Here is a 17,590-nt window from a genome sequence, read left to right as displayed (position 1 = left end):
CATGCAGTTTATCATAGTAATTACCGGCGGGATGCGTTTGTCCGGAGGGTGAACCGGCCTTAACAACGGAGTGAGTCAAAGCGTCATATGGCGCGAGCGTGCGTGGGCGAATTCTCGTTAACACCCTCGCCCCAGTCGAACGAATTGTATGCCGAGTGCGCACAGAATACGGAATTCTCTGCTGTTCGTATGTACCGTCTATCCCGGTTCCCTTTACCCGCAGACGACGACGACGACGACGACGACGATGACGACGATGACGACGGACCACGTGAAAAACGCAGCCGGAGGCGGATCCAGCGATTCTTTTCTTACGCGACTCGTTTTCGCAATTTCTTTCGGATTGAAAGTGCTCCGGAGAGTTCGATTGTTCCTGAAACGCGACACACGGCCACCCTCCCGCGATATCCAGCCATTCTTTCGGCACGCACAATAACTCTCCTCTCTGTTCGCCGATAGGATCCTGTCCCCGCTTTCAGCCGCCCGTCGACGGGTATTTCTTTCCACCGTTTCTTAATCAACATTGTCGCGGCGAATCTCGAAACGCGGGGAACGAGAGAATCTCTCGTCGTAGCGATGGTAACCGTCGCGGAGACTTTGTTAGGCTGCGACAAGAATTAACGAATTAACGAATTAAATTGGATTTACTAAGATATTGAACGATTGCGTTACCAAAATGTACGATGAATGCAGTTTTAGAATTTCGATGACTGTGAAACGAGATGATAGAGATCAGTCATTTTAACGCGGTTTTGCGGTTCTAGTGTTAAATTTAAATTTGCATATGTGAAGGACAAAATCAAAAGTAAATGCAGGATAAAGAAAAATTGAATTGAGGAATAGGGGGAAGCAGAGAAGACAGTTCGAATGAATTTTATAGTAATTAAATCGAAACGAAAAAAATTTGCAAGTTGTGCAAATTTGCAAGTTACGTTCCATTCGAAAAGAATAATCTAAATATAGGAATTGCCATCATTTGATCTTGCGTGTAAAAAAAAGAAAGATATTATTCAAGAAGAATGATATTATAGGTGCCGCAATCTTTTAAAACGCGTGTTACTATTCGATGAGAAGCATCGTGATTATTAAGTATTCATCGATGAGAACGTGTTGGCGAAATTTTCTGTTCCGAACGATTTCCTTTAATTTAAAGAACGACGCGAATAACCGATGCGCCCGGTGCGCGCACGATGGCCAAGGCGTACAAATTTTTGGGGAAGGGTATGTGGACTTCATTCGGAAACTCTTTTTACTTGGACTTTTTTCTTCGAAAACCGACCAGGAACTCCTTGAAATGCACAAAACGTGTCCCGCACGCGGTTACGTGCATTGCGAGACGAAGGATTCGAATGTCCGATGTAATCTTTTCATTGAATGGACAGACCCGGCAGATTTATTACGAGACCGCGAAGATGCGTAGCAAATATTCTCGTGGATTTTATAACAGGATTTCCCGCCGGGAAGTCTCCCTTTAAGGGACAAATCGTGGATGAAATATCGGTAGTTTCGCGTAGCGAAATTTTCCATTTCCGATTGTTAAAACTGTATCGAACGAGAACGGTTTTGCGATCCTCCAGAATGACTTAATGTTTCGAAATGTTTTAATGGGTATAAATAGTTACGCTCCGATAATTATGGACAATCATGATTCGTAAAGCATCGTTTAATCTGCCATGAAGACGAGAGTTCCCGTAAATATCCGCGGTTTAATAACAGTAATACATTTAATAAAACTAGTTATTATACGAGAGGAATAAAATTCTATTACTCCAGTTTTGCTTCTTCTTTTTCGTTTTAAATTCAGAGATAAAATCTCAAGGTGGATGCATCTGCGCCTCTTGTAATAATAATAATACACAACCGACAATACTAATTGGTTCTTGCGCAAAGAACTTCGCTGGTAGACAGAATTCTTGCCAACTCGGGTATAAACGTTACAACGCATCATCCCATAGTTTCCAGCCGTTTTAATTTTAAACCCTAATTGGACGGATTATTTGATTCGTATCCTCGAACAGTTCTTTAGAATGAATTTATAACCGGCGGAAAATGCTACTTGCTTTTTTAAACATCGCTTCTTGTTGCTTTAACCACGAATTACTTGAATACAGAGCCGCGTTATTGCCGTTATTGTTTCCAATCTCTTTACACATTAATCTCGCATTACTCCAGATAAATATTATGTAAATGCGAGAAGCTCCCTCGGAAGCTCGTTAACCGGCCAATCGAAAGTCGGTCCGCGACTCGGTGGCGCAATGTTGAAATGCGCGGCGCGTTCGTTTCCGCAAGGTGCTCGCGGACATTCGTTTCCGTACGTGCGTCGCTGAAGAGGCGGCGCGTATCGGTACATGGAACGACGAACGTAGCGTTAGCTAAAAAAATATTTCTTACAAAACCCGTGTAACGGTTCATAATTTTCATCGGTCACTTTCGACACAGAATCGACGTTGATCTCGACATTTTTTTCTCCGATTAAGTCCCTCGGAACGTACAACGAGATGATTAAATGTTATCAAAGTTGCAATTATCAAAGTAACTATAAGTATAAAAACTTTTATCGAAGTAACGATCTATCAGTGCATACGAAAATAACATACAAATAAAATATTATTGAATAATATTTTATAGTCAAAATAGATCTAATATCGAAGATATTATTATTATATTATTAGATCTATTTTGACTATAAAATATTATTCAATAATATTTTATTTGTATGTTATTTTCGTATGCACTGATAGATTGTTACTTCGATAAAAGTTTTTATACTTATAGTTATATATAGTTATATATATATGGTGAACTATGATAATTGTATGATAATTATATAGGCGAAATATGAAACCAGACACTGGAAAAATTTCAGACGACTGTTAGCAACTTATTAAAATTATTTAAAGAAAGAAACACATTTTTGTCGCATATCTGTTCCTTACAATAGTAATTACGTCTTATAATAGTAACATTTGTATTTTGCACAAAGATCTGCAGTCTATTATCAACTAAACTGTGCATTTTTATACAAAATAAAAATTGCCTCTGTCCACTGCAAAAAGAAGAAGTCAAATAAAAATGTGCTAATATTTTTAATAAATTCAAAGTAACGTAACAATTTCCATAAATTCTTCCGAAGTATTCGCTGTCCCGTGTTTCGCTTACATGAAACACAAAGATCTGCAGTCTGTTACCAACTAAACTGTGCATTTTTATACAAAACAAAAATTGTCCCTGTCCACTGCAAAAGCCAGAAGTCAAATAAAAATGTGCTACTATTTCCAATAAATTAACATAACAATTTCCATAAATTCTTCCAAAGTCTTCGCTTACGAATCGTTGCCATATAATCGTCGTCATTAACGACAACGATAGAAAAAGCCTAACAAGAATCCATGGTCGATGCTACAACCGCCATCGAAGTTCATCAAAAGCAACGATAATCGGATCCGTCGCGTCGATCGCAGAATTTTCGAGCACGCCCGCGAATCGAGCTATCAATTTTCATTGAAGAAACACACGAAAAAGATCCGTAGTGTCGGTGTCCGCGAGTGTCGGGTCTGGCAGAGTGTGTACTCTCGAATCAGCATTCCACGACGCGGGGCACGCAGCCGGCGGCGGGGGCGGCGGCGGTGGCGGCGGCGGTAGTTTCCAGCGAATTGAATTGTACTGGGAAGGCGCATCGGGGCCGTGAATGGAAGGGCCCCGGCGTGTCTCCGGCGCGGAGAGAGTCCCACGAGCGGGTCGCAGCGCTCGCAGCCGCGTGCCTCCACGTTACACGGGCCCAGCACGTACGTAACGTGCACGACGCTCCAGCGAGACGATTCTTGTCTTGCGCGGTGCCTGTGCTAAATTATTGCGCCCGTTCGGGCCGGCGGGCCGGGCCTTATCGAGGTGTCGGTGAGCCGCGCGTGATTACAATCTCGGATGACGGCGTGTCCGCGCGAATGTACGCGCGGCGTTTTTACGCCGGGGACTCGAAGACACCGGCGCGACGCGGCGCAACAGGTGCGAAGAAACGACGCGCTATTCTTCGCGCCGGTGTGTTTCAGCCGCGCCGCGTTTTCTTATCGATCGGTTTTGCTCCCAGGGAACAGTAAACCGCTTTTTCTCGGCCGATCCGCGCGCGGCGAACGATGAGCGAATCGGAAGAAATTGACAGGTGTAACGGTATCGTTCGCCGGCCGCGATACTTCACCCCGCGTTTACCACGCCGAGATAGGATATGCTCGGCCGTCGAATCGCGCCGGCCGATTAATCAGCGGCGGGTAAACCGGGCGGCCTTATCGCGGCCAACAATAAACGAGATCTCGCGATAAACGCGACTTCGCGCCGCGAAAAATGCCCGCGCAATTTGCATGAACGGTAATCGAGGTCGAGCCGCTGTTGCATCTCGCCGGCGAGATGATTATGTAAGTCAATGTTCTTCGATTACCCCTGCCCTTTCTGCGTCGATCCGGCCTTCGTCGGCGATGCGGCGCGTCGCCCCGTCTCGCTTTCGAGAGGCAATGCCGCTGCTCGAGGATCGAGAGAAAGAGAGAGAGAGAGACAGAGAGATAGATAGATAGATAGAGAAAGAGAAGCTGGATCGAGGATCGCGAGAGGGAGACCGAGAGGCCGAGCGAGAGCAAAGGCATCGCGTTATGAAATCATTCCCGGCGGCCTTGCCTCTCGCGAAAGTTCATTACCATCAACCGCACACGCTCCGATGAGCAGCTGGCTCCCGGCTACGCGACGCGTATCGCGTGCACGAAATTCTGCACTGCGAGTCCACCAAGGTCGCGGTTTACCCGGCACCGCAACCAACGCCGCGGAATCCGACGTACCCGCGACCATGAAGAACCTTGACGGGATAATTTCGTCTCTCGTTACGCCCGATGAAAAGGCTCATTACCACGGCGTCGCGAAATCACGAGCACCCTCGACGCGCCTGCTCGCGGATCACGCTGTTCGCCAAAATGGAGGACGCGCCTCCGGTGACGAGGACGCCCGATTACGTGGCCTCGACTAGTTCCAGTTGCGGAACTCTTCGCGGAGTTCGACTTTGCCGATGTTCTATTAGTTTACGTTGTTTATTAGTTCTATTAGAAAATCGTGGAATCTTTTTACCAGTCCTGGGAAATCTATAGCGCGATATTGTCATCAAAATGGCTGCCTATCTTCGCGGCCTAGAAGAAACATGACGGTGTCTCGCGGTGGATAATTCTTCTAGATTCTATCAATAATTCAATTTATGTAGCTGTTTCGAGTTTACATCAAAACAGGGTGCATCGATGCTATGTTTTTTTTTCTAGAGTGCGTTAAGTTTGGACGCAAATGCAGTAAATTCTCCCTGATTTTCCTTCAGCTTGCAAACAAAAATGGACGATTTGGAAGCTGTCGTTGAAGGAAAATTACGTACTGTGTACAGTATATTACATTTACTGTACTTTGAACAATATAGAATCACCTAACAATCTATTAGCTCGCTCGATACGTTCGTGCCATTCTTGTATCACATTCCTGGACGCAAATACACAGTAATTTCTCCCTAATTCGCGCTCAGATCGCGCACAAAAATACGCTTTTATAGTCGCCGATCGTCAACTATAACTATAAAACCGAGACGCAAGATGATGTCAAGATTATTCTAATCTAAAATTTCAAGAATAATCGTACCTTCTCTTCCCAAATTGTCCATTTCTGTGCACAATCGGTGCATGAATTAGGGAGAATTCGCTACAATTACGAACACCTTTGTCTTGTTATTTCAAGACTTCCAATTCTCGTTAGTTCATCATTGTAAGGCCGACTGGTTGGCTTCGCGTAATTCGAAGGAAACCGCGAGAAGATTTACAGCTTTCGCACGATACGATGAAGACAGTCGCACCTTTCATCGCATAGTAAAGGTATCTAAACGGTGCCGCAAGATTGGACAACAATGTGCATGGAGATTCATTTTATGCGTCACTACCGGGCAATCGTTGACCATCGTATCGGCCATTGCCGAGACAAGACGCCGTTCCGAAGCGTGTTCAACGTTATCCCAGAGGGGCGGGTGGGGTTGGGGAGGAGGGAACGACGATTGCGCGAATGATAAACGGTTATCGTCGGGTTCAGCGGAGAAAACTGAGCAGCCCCGTCGAAGATCGGCGAGTATCGCCGTTCATGGACTACCAGCAGTCAATGTCAATGTCATCGGTATCGAGGCATGTTACGTGGAGAGAAGTCGACGGACCGGTTCTGTCGTAACGCGCGAGTGTGTGTGTGCGTGTGCGCGCGCGCGCGCCCGCGACGGCTGCAACGCCGCGCCGCCACTATTTCGAGGACAATCATAAATTAATTTCTATTTTCAATCGAGTTCATTGCCGCCCGCTACGTCGCCGGATACTTTCTAGCGTTGATCGATCAACGGCTTAAGTCACCGTTCAGGATCGAGCGGCAGACTGGAAATCCTTATCGGGCGGTGAAATGGCGTAGCTTTTATAGCTGTGTCGCGGCGGCAGAATGTGGACGGTTCGTGGAAATTGAGGAACGTGTAATGTGCGTTAGCGCATTAAAACCGGCTTTATCCTCGAAATTATAATGCGAATTTATGAATACGTTTACGGGTAATTGCGGCACGTCGGACGTCACCGTTTACAAATTTTTCAACGCCGGTTGTGTCGCGTCTTCTGCCGCGCGCTTGTCCGCGCTTGGCGCGACGCGTTTGTATTTATTTATTGATACGCGCGGCTAATTATCGTTCGATCGTAGCGCGTTAGCCGCGCGATCCGTCCTCTCCCCGCCGTAGAATTTTTCAACTAGCAATCTGCGGGCCCCATCGACGGAACGCTTTATCACATTCTTGCGCATCGATATGACCTAAGTACAGATACATCATCCTGTCGTAATCAATAATGGTCCGTTCAGGCCGGCTGGCTCGTCGCGGCGTGTCGCTTCGTTATAAACAATAAAAACCGGTGAACAAAATTATTCACCTGTAGCCGTGTCGTGTCGTAATTAATGGAACACGTGATGCATGATGCGATTTATATGTGTATACGTCTATTCGATCACAATTAATAGAACATCTTTCACAGAACATTATCAATCTATCCGCGTCCGTGGCACGTTCGCGGGGAGAAAAAAGAAAGAAACCTCTCGCCTGAATGGCGTTTCAGTTGTGGAATGCCTTTTAAAACGATGAAAATAGAAACGCGGGAACGATCCGATGCCGGATGATCGTTCGCGTCCGCGGCCGATGTTCCGCAATTACGGTACGTACAATAAAATCTGAGAACCCGCGGCTCGATCGGTGCTTTCGTTTGTACGTTTTATTATTCTCGTTTTCGTCCAATTACGATTTAAATCAAGATCTTAAGACCATTGACATAACTGCTCCATCATAATTAAAAGGATCTATTGCTTCCTGCTAAATGGATCATCCGGCAGCTTTGTAACTCTTTTTCTCAGAACAATGAAACAGAAGCAAGAATTTAAGAACGGTTAAAACGAACGGTTCATCATAATTGAAAAGGACTATATATCGCTTCCTGCTGAATCGATCATGGCAATCTCGTCTCCTCAACGTCTACTCGCAACAATCGAACGAAAGCAAAGACTTGACAACGTTAAACTAATCGATCCTCGTAATTAAAAAAAGAAAAAAAATGCTATCTCTGCAAACCGAACTTATTTCCTAATCTCCAATATGCAGGCTGCATTCGTTACATCCGGCCGGTGCAGCACGGATGCATCTAGCCCGTCATTGCCGCGCGCGTTTCGCAGCAGCCCGTCGTGTTATCTTATCTGCCATTATATCGCGCGTATTTACAGAGTCCAGGAGACGACGATCGCGCGACTGATAAAACCGGCAGTTCGTCAGGGGGCCGTGTCACGGTTCAACGGGCTGAGAAAGCCTGGATCGGTTCTCAGGAAGGGATGATGCTGGGATTCCGTGGTTGCGCAACGGCTGCCAGGAATTAACACGATTATTTAAACCGTGTCACGGCGGAGTAGCACCCACGCGTTCCGTTATACCCTTCGTCGGTTGACCGCCGCTGACCTCGCCACCTCCGTAAAGTAGTCTAGAAAGCGAAGAGAAGGATGGTAGGAGGAAAGAACAGAGGGAACACGCGAGTCCTCTCGCCGGGTACACGGCACCAGTCGGCAACGGGTCCTTTCTGCGGCCTCCCGGCTTCGCGGGGCTCCCTATCCTGCTCCGCCATTTATCCTCGTTTACCGGCCGTTTCCTTCGTTAAACGGATTTTCTCGTGCGTCTGGTAAACAGAATACGGCAAAAGCTTGTTTTCATTCACCGTTCGTGCCACCGTCCGTTCCCAGCAGGCCTGTCTGCTGCAACCCCCTTTTTTCTCTTTCAATCGAAGCTTCGACTTTCCAGTCGCGATTAGGCGGATCCCTTCGCGCGAATGAATTTTCTATGGGAATTGTAAGGTGGCGATTCTGTATTTTTCGTCAATTCTAAAAAATTGATACTCCGATCTTTTCAGTCTTATCACTGTTTTATATTTTATTTGTTCGTTCTTTTCGCGAATGCGGAAAATTCGCAGTTCAATCGCGATTTATGCGATATATATATATATATATATATATATATATATATATATATTTATGTATTTATATATTTTAGCATAAATTGCGATTGGACTGCGAATTTTCCGCATTCGCGAAAGGAACGAACAAATGAAATACAAAAAGCAGTGGAAAAACTAAAAGAATCGGAGTATCAATTTTTTAGAATTGAGATCGCGATATATATAGAATATATATAAACATATTCTATCGATTTCCGTTTTTTGAAAGATTCGTTCGGGCGGATTCGAGCTGGATTATTTTTATTTGAAATCGAGTCGTGTCAAGCTTGAAAAATATGCTGTCACTGTTAGCACACTTTCGGTATTCGAGTGTACAACGATATTTAACGAGGCTCGTTTTACCGTTATTTAACTCGATATAAATCAACGAATGCGATAAGCACGACGATTCTACAATCTCCCATCTACAGCGAGGAGAAAGATCTGAGGACACTTCGATGATGTCGCCTCTGTTAGAGCGATTCTCAAGCGTGACCGAGGGGAGAAGCCGCGCCAGGAATTTTCCATGTTGTTTCAAGGTCTCCACGGTGACGGAGAATACAAGGATTCGAATGTCCTGGGTTGCAAGGGAAACGATGTCGGTTCTGCATCAAGTCAATTCACCCTGGCTTCGATACTTTACGTCGGACTGCGGATTATTGTGCTCGAAAATATGGGCAAGCAAAATACAGAACGGCGAAGAGACATCGGAAGAGTTAAACAAAAAATTGTTACATTGCTCTCCGTTTATTAAAACTCTATTGAAAGAAGAGATACATCATTACTCGACTCTTATTTTTTGCCATTGACGTAGGCAATGTTTATTTCTCTATATATATAGCTATTGAAATTTACCGTACTCCTAGTTTAGCATACATCGGCGTGGAAAAAGTTCACGCAAAATCTACGAACCCGGTCGAAACGACGGATTTCATATTCCATTGTTTGTCTCCGTTATAAGCACGTCTTCATAGAAAATGTTTGAACGAATCTCCTGACCGAAGCACACAATTTTAACGAAAATTGTGAAATGTTTAGATGAATAACAGTGTCCCCGTCGTTACGAAGCAGTATAAGTCAGTTATTTTTAGGGCTCGGGTGTAGGCTCGGTGTTAATAACAGCTCCTAGCAACGAAGCAAATGATTATTACAGCCGTGGAGAACAATGTCCTGCGATTTCGGCCGGCTCGAGCGTGGGTTACGTAAGGGGCCGAAGAAATAAGGCGTTAGGAAAACCGACTAATTATGCCGGAGTGTTTGCACGAGTACGTCGTGCCCGTGTACCCTCGCTAATGGGACTCCGGACCGCTACGTTTACTTTACCGCTCCTTTACACGTCCCGAATTTTAAGCACCATCCGAATTCGGCGACCACGCGCGCGCTTCGACGGCCAAACGAGCGACGAGCTCCTCGCCGGATTCCCGGCCGACGTTAGATCAATCAATTATTACTACCAACCGGCGGCGATGAGCGTCCGCAAACACCGGTCGAGACTCTCGTCGCGGGCAAATAAACGCTCCCCGGTTTGCGGACAGTCGTTTGCACCGAGCCGGCGAGCGCGGCGCAGACGAAACGCACCGAAGTTAACTCGATTTTAATTACGTCGGATCGGTGTACTGTAATCAAGTCTCGGCCGAATGAATTACCGCGATGCGCCCCGGTATCATCGCCGTGTCGCAGTTCGCCCGATGGCCGAATCGATTTTCCTATCTTCGGCGAAGCGAGCTTGTCGACGAATTACAGCGAGATTTATTTTCAGGCGCGGCTCGATATTTTTATTTACGGCTGGCCGACAGTTTTTCTTTTTGTGGAAGCAGCTGGGTCGCGGAGCTATCTCTGTGTACCTTTGCCGAAAGAGATATGCAAGCTTAATGAAATCCTTTACGAACTTCAAGTAATTATTAACTCTAGAGTGTTAAACGATTGCCCTAATGAGAGCGAAACTTGGCCAATCGAAATTGTTTTTATAGTATCGGCGAGACTGAATTGATCTGGACAGATTAGGATCGTATTTGAACGTGCAGGAATGCACTCGAGTGACGACTCCGAGGAGCCACTAAAAATTGCTATACTATTTTTCAAAATAATTGTAACAGTATCAGACTCGTTTATATCCGAAAGACTCTTAAAATTGCAAGTTTTGTACTTGCCAATAGGCTTTCATACGCATAAATTGCAATAAATCGTATGAGATAGAAACACTGTAGATCAGAAAATATGTTTAGAATATAATTAAAATAGCTTCGAGTGCAAAGGGTTAATATGATATGAATTATTATATGAGAAACAATGGCATCGGAGACAATGCCGCAAAATTATGCAATCGCATTCAGAGTAAAATCTCGACTCGAGAGTTGATCGAATGATCGTCGAGGATTTTTTGGTGCCGAGAGAAGTTTTGAAAGGGGAATGTTAAAGGTATCGTCGGAGTCCGTAGAACCGGTGCATCGATCGATCCCAATAAATTATTCGACGGTGTCAGGAAGCGACGCTGAAGTGTTATCGACGAGGACCGACGCGGGTTCGCCGGCTGGAGCGACACTCGAAGATAACGACACTTTGGCCGGCATTAAGGCATAAATATGGAACGTCCCGTGGGTCAGGTGCGACGACATGGACCGTAAGTGGGCAACGGTGAGGTACGCGGTCAGTGACATCCCGATGGGCAGGCCACCTCTTCAGGGCTTACAGGTTTGACCAGAATTCACAGCATCACGTGGATGCAGGCAAGTACAGGAACCGCTATTCGTGCAGCTGTGTGCTCGGTCGGGGACGCCGATCTTTTTTTTCTCTCTCTTTCTCTCTCTCTCTCTCTCTCTCTCTCTTTCCTCGGCGATCCGTAGATCGGTCTTCCGCGAGAATTTCGAAATCTGGTTCTGCCCGCACGCCTAAAGAAATCGATTGTCTGGCAACTTTTTGCCCGGCCTGCGCACGCCTTCCGTGTCTCCGCCGGGAACCGGGACGACGATTTAAAGAACGGTCATTGAATTTACGCCCGACGCCGATCCGTTTCGCCGAATTTACTGCTCCTCGGGACACGGGAATTCGCGCCGGCCCGACCGTTGTCGGACTGCTTGTTCTACGGAATTCACGGGCCGAAAGTCACGAGGCCGTTTTGCAACTTTCTTGGCAACTGCTTCGCAACGACGTTCGTTTCGCGGCAGAATTCTAAGCCGAGACTTTCGTGTTCATTCTTTGGTTTATTAGAGATCGGTACTTATCTAAATACTAATTTACTTATTATGTACTTCTATACTATTTGTTTATAGTTATTTATTTATATTTATTAATATATAGTTATATATATATTATATATTTATTATGGAGAAAATTGTTAGAGTTGTACTGTATTAGAGAATGTTCTGTATATGGAAAGGTTATACGACTCTCAGTCTTAAAAATGTTATTTTTGATCATTATTATTATTATTATTATTATTTTTGATCATTTTAATCTGTGTTCGAGCAACTGTTAAATTCTCTTTTGAATAAACGTTTCAATAAAACGGAATCTTTATTTAACACCTATTCTAATGTTTTTAAAAGGTACGTTTGCAATGAGAGGACAAGCCTAATGTTTCATATTAAACCTAGATAAAGTATAATATATTACAGTTCGTACTTCCGACACCGGATCTCTTCAATCGATCTCTTCTAGATCACGGATGCCATTAGTCGATTTTCAAGATTCCAGCAGGCTGAGAAAATGTTTGTGAACCAGCGATGGAACTGTTCCGACAAAAAGTCAACGGAACGAACTTGTGCATCGAATAGATGAAATTGCGGGGCACTTAAAGAGATCGACTCTTGCTTTCGACCAGCGGCTTCTTTCGCCGCTTGGATCGAAGTTATTCCGATCTCGTTTCACGGTCCCCCGAGTGTTCAGCACTGTCGGGAATAATTTCGAGTAAATCGTTCCGCGGCAAGAAACATTCGCGCTCGATGCTCGCGGGCCCGCGAGACGGACGGAGCGGGCGAGAGCGTTTTTCTCGGGTCGCGTTTCTATGCGCCGAGAGCATCGGTCCGTTCCCCGAATGCAAACCGTTTCTCGAACGACGAAGAAAACCACGCGGAGACGCGGCCGTCGTCGCGTCAGGCTCGAAAGGGAAACCGGCGCAAGAAGATCGTACGCGGACGCTCCGTTCCCGCGAGGGACAAGCTCGCCTAGCGATCCGCTCGAAAAACGACAAAAACGGGAGGAAAAAACGCACGGAGAATCCAAACGTGCTCCTCCGTCGTTTATCCACACACGCGCGCGCACCTGTTCTTCGCTGAATTAGCCGCGCGGCCAATTGACGTTGCAGGGTGGGCTCGGCCGGAGGGTGGGGGATAAAAAAGAGAAACGGCGCATCTCTTCGGCGAGCTCTCATTGACGATGCAACGTTTTTGCACGTCCGCGCTTTTCGAGGTAGCAAGCTGTTCCACGAACGAGTTCGTCCGCGCCCCGTGCCGCCGGCGAAACGGGATCGATTTCGAATCGCCGTTGATGGATCGCGATGGCCCGGCAAACCAATTACAACTGCCGTCGACGTCCGGTGGCGCGATTTTTCGTCGATCGGACGCTAAACGGATCGCTGTCGCGTAATCCGATTTGTGAAAATTCGACACGATGTAATTTAGACGTTGCTGCCTTCATTCGTGGTAGGTCGCGAACGGTTTAACCGATTTGGCATCCGACGGACGCTTTATAAATAAAGCTCCGCACGTAGTTACTAATAATTAGACTGCGGATTTTATACACCTACGAAGGAAACGACTAGTTAAAACGCAAAACGCGCGGACATTTATTCGTATCTTTCGCAGAACCAATCTAACTGCATCGAAGAAATTCATTAAAATTTCGCGAAAAACCCGGAATCCTGATAATATACAAATCGGCGGAAGATTGAATAGGTTGATAAAAGTTGAATGGTAGTCGTATTTAGCAAACAACGTTATCGCGTTACTTAACAACAACGCGTTTAAGAAACCTCGCCAGATTCTTACACAATCTTGTCTCTTGAAACATCAAGTTCTTAAAAATCGAGACAACATCGCGCGTGCTAGTGACAGCAGAACAGCAGATTTAATCGAGTACTTAAGACGTATTTAAAGGTAAAAAAATTTGTCCGCACAGTTAATGTGACACTGAGCCGACAATAAATAAGAAGTACCGTAGCAAAGCCTTCCCAAAACCGCTTTATCAAGTTTCACCATTGACACAAGCGGTCCCAAGCGATTTACACGTGTCCCGAACAAATTCTGCCGATTAATATTCGTCACGAGCATCCATTAACGTCATAAACAACCCGGAATAGGTCTGGCAGTGCCGAATTGATCGTCCGATTCGAATCGGCCGTCGAATATTAATTTCGCTCCGCCGTTTCGCAATCGGATCTTCGGACGTTAGACGATAGAACCGGCGCGGCTATAAGGCGGCCAGGTAAACAGATTCGGTTACAGGAGCGAGCCAGTTTCCGTATGCAGTGATCTACCGGTCGTTTCCCATGAACCTGACCTCGGGATTCGCGTGACGCAATCGCGATGCAGGTGAAAGTAGTCCCGAGCCTTTACGAACGATTTCCGATGCGACGCGTCGCGTCGAGCTCATACGGGGGCGACTAATCGGTGCCGATCCGATCCATGGATCGACTCGAAACGACCGGGAATCGCGGATACACGTAATCCGAAACCGGCCCCGACGTAAACGGAAGAGGCTTCCAACGATACCTCGAAGAAGGCGGCTCGTGACGGAGTGGAGACCGCCGCTCTGGAACGACCCAAGAGCCGTCGAAGAACGAATATGGTGTGTCAGGTCCATGGGAAAGCACCTTGGGCCCTCCAGGATGCCAAAGGTGAACATTATGAGGTAAGACTACTATTCCGCTCGGGGAGAAGGAAGGACAAAGATAGGTTCGTTGTCCTGGTGGGACCTGTGGCTCATTTAGATATCGCTCGGCTGCGAAGTGTAGCGGTCATTCTTACAACTTTCGGCAATATTAGAATCGTTTCTACGATGCGAGTAACCTGAATCGATCGTTAGCTTGAAAATAATATTTATAATATTTATAAAATTATAAGAATTCGTATTGCCTTGTATATCGTGCGAATTGAGTAACTTTTTGCATGTTTAATTTGCATTTGGACTGTTTCTGTGTATGGAATTTTAATAAAATTACTAATAAATTACCTACGAGATTTTAAATAAATCGTAGGAAAATAATATATCTCGAGATTATAGAGCTATCCAGTTTGAGGTTAGGTCTGCATCGTGTTTTATCAATTTTAACGTGTCAAATCTCGTATTTGGATAGCTTTTTAACAGCTTAAATGATTAAGGAATAATATTCAAGTAGTGTTTGATGTATTCTAATAACAGTGTCGCCAGTATTTTGCGTTAACTGCCATATTTTCAGCTAATCGCTGGAGACTTCAACGCCGGCGCAAGCGAGATCTTTCCTAGAAATCCTAAGCTATGATCTATACAAGAAGTTTCGTCGAATCCTTTAGTCAAATGAAATTTCTTTCTTTCAATTACTTGATAAAAACCAGTTAATCTGTCTTGTACACGCATTTACATATTATTTATATGCATTTTTAATTCTTTTAAGTTACGTATGCACTGAAATATTTTATTAAATTATTCTACAATAATCTTTATATCTCGAACTGTATTTACGAACATTGATAACGACAAAATAATATTAATTTAATGTATATACAAATTAGAAGTGATTCGATCAAGCTAATACTTTCCGCATACGAATGGCAAATAAATCAGACACAACAAATTATTACATAACGATTATGTACTACGATATCCAAGTGACTTTGAAGTATCAAATAAATGTTCACAAAATGTTTTTCGTCGGCAACATCGACCAGTAGATTTTTATGGCCGACTGTATCTGTCCCAGAAGGCCACTGCTCGGATTAGGAATCGAAATCTGTCGAAGGGAAGGCATTGTAATGCTGGCAGGATCGTAGAATGGTTCTTTTTTTGCCTCCGGAGAAACGTACGGGGAATGGGAAGCCTATCCGAGAGGAACGTTCTTCCTCGTCGAGACTACTTTTTCATGCTGTCTCACGTACACCTGTTCGCTGCCAAATGAGTTACGTTTCGACGCGTCGCGCGTCGAGCGTGTTAGAGAAGCGTCCAGGCAAGACCGACAGAACGATAAAACTCTCGCGGTGGGAACAGGTTCCTGTCCGAGGAAAGCACATCAGCGGATTCGTTATGGGACTCACCAGAATTGGATTGCGATGCCAGTAGAACAGTCAGACAGAGTATAATCCCGGGTCGATAAGGCCCGGCGCGCAAGGCCGACATGTCGGCACACTTCTTCCGTTTCCTGAAACCAGAAAAATCTGCCGTTAGCATTCGAAGTACATTCGAAGTACACCATTCGAAGTGCGTTGATAGATAGAACACCGTCTAAAAATAACGTTCTGAAGCCACGGCGAAACGAGTTTTGGACGACCGGTGTTGGACGATCGGTACCGAGCTGTTTGAAATTGTACCGAAAGCTTCGAATCGTTTATTCATCCTTGCGCCAACAGAAATAATTTCAGTTAATTTTGGAGGACAGAAGATCAATTTTATCGTAAATTATTCGGTCGTCTCGCGAATTACCATTCTTCTGATCTGATAAGCGCGATAAAATATTAATTGTACTTTAATGCATAATGCTTAATTTATAATAATAATAATAATAATAATAATAACAATAATAATAACAGTAACTAGTCGTTTAGCTAACGCTGCCTCGCGACTTGTCATGTAGAAATATTGAAATAAAGTCTGTTACGTCGACATTCTGGCACCAAAATGTCTATCAGATCCCGAGTATTATAAAAACAGCCACGATTTGTCCGATATTCGGAGAAGAACGCGCATGGAAATTCTCGACAGTCGAATCAGTGAATCATCGGAACACGATTTCCCTGAACGGTAGCCGAGGATGTTGGTCATCGTTCGATCGCGTTTTCTATTATTACCGTCGCGTCTGTGAACCTGCGAAGTGTAACAAGCCATTGCGCGGCCTCCGTGGAATATTAAGGCTACGTTTATCCTGTCACGTGGGATTCTAGTGTAACAGTCCTGCTGACAGTTGGACGTGCGGTAACTGCGATTTGGCGGCGAGCCAATCGCATACCTTCGCACTTTGACCGGCGGGTTCCCGTGATATTTCTTCGGGGTATGCAGATCGTCGTGACTGCCGAGCAGGCACGTGTAATTCGGCGTGTGGGACGTGGCACGTGAAAGTGGTGGAACGCGTCGCAGGAAATCCTGACTGTCCAGAGAGAGAGAGAGGGAGAGAGAGAGAGAGAGAGAGATTTAGTATAAACACTTCCAGCAGTTATATTTTTCTCCCTTCGTGGCCGGTGACATAATCGTCGAAAATTTATTCGATCGTAGAAGCTGCGCGGATCCGTCTTCGCCGAGGCGTGAAGGAAATACCTCTTCGGGATAACGCAAGGTCGTATTTCCGGTTGGAGCGACACCGAAGACGTCAAATTCTTGTCTTTAAACAAAAATTCATTCGGTTATCGTGGGAGAAGCCGCATAAATTTGTCTTCGCCGAAGCATGGCGGAAGAAGTGCCACTTCAGGATAACGTCGCTACGCAAACTGTTTAATCTCCCAAGAAAATCCAGCAACTTCTCCGACGACGTTGCTGCTTCTTCTTCTTCTTCCTTAAAATATCGTGGTCAACGATCGAGTCTGAGTTCCTCGCGCGTCCATCACGGTGTCACTTCGCCGACGGTTTGAAAGGAACCAAGAGATACCCGCGGAGAAGTTTCGAGTGGGACACCGTCTAGCAGCTATCCGAGAGTAAAAAAAATGCCAGAAGTTGCTGTCAAACGGATACGCGCCGCGCTCCTGTACGGTTCACATTGAACTTGCCACTTTGGCTTAGGAAAGCGTCCCGCCCGAAAGTTCTCTTATCGGCTCGCACGGTCCATTACAGGCCCGAAAAGTGTGTTAGCCCCCGACGACCGTGTAACGGATAAGGCCGGCCGGTCGAATCACCGGTCAGGAATTCGTGAAAGGGTGGCTCGA

The 17,590-nt window shown here is 45.4% G+C and overlaps 1 protein-coding gene across 1 annotated transcript in view; it reads right to left on the bottom strand.

Moving 5' to 3' along the window:
• The window catches only part of LOC117217987 (uncharacterized), an 85,359-nt gene that overhangs the window by 18,028 nt on the left and 49,741 nt on the right, over nt 1-17,590 (bottom strand). Inside the window, exon 2 of the mRNA XM_033465942.2 lies at nt 15,776-15,879. Within this exon, the coding sequence (XP_033321833.2) occupies nt 15,776-15,857 (82 nt within the window). The 5' untranslated portion in view covers nt 15,858-15,879. The remainder of the gene's footprint in view (nt 1-15,775; nt 15,880-17,590) is intronic.

This window comes from Megalopta genalis, chromosome 1 (genome assembly GCF_051020955.1).
Source record: "Megalopta genalis isolate 19385.01 chromosome 1, iyMegGena1_principal, whole genome shotgun sequence".
NCBI classification, from domain to species: Eukaryota; Metazoa; Arthropoda; class Insecta; order Hymenoptera; family Halictidae; genus Megalopta; species Megalopta genalis.
This window is presented reverse-complemented; position numbering and strand designations above follow the sequence as displayed.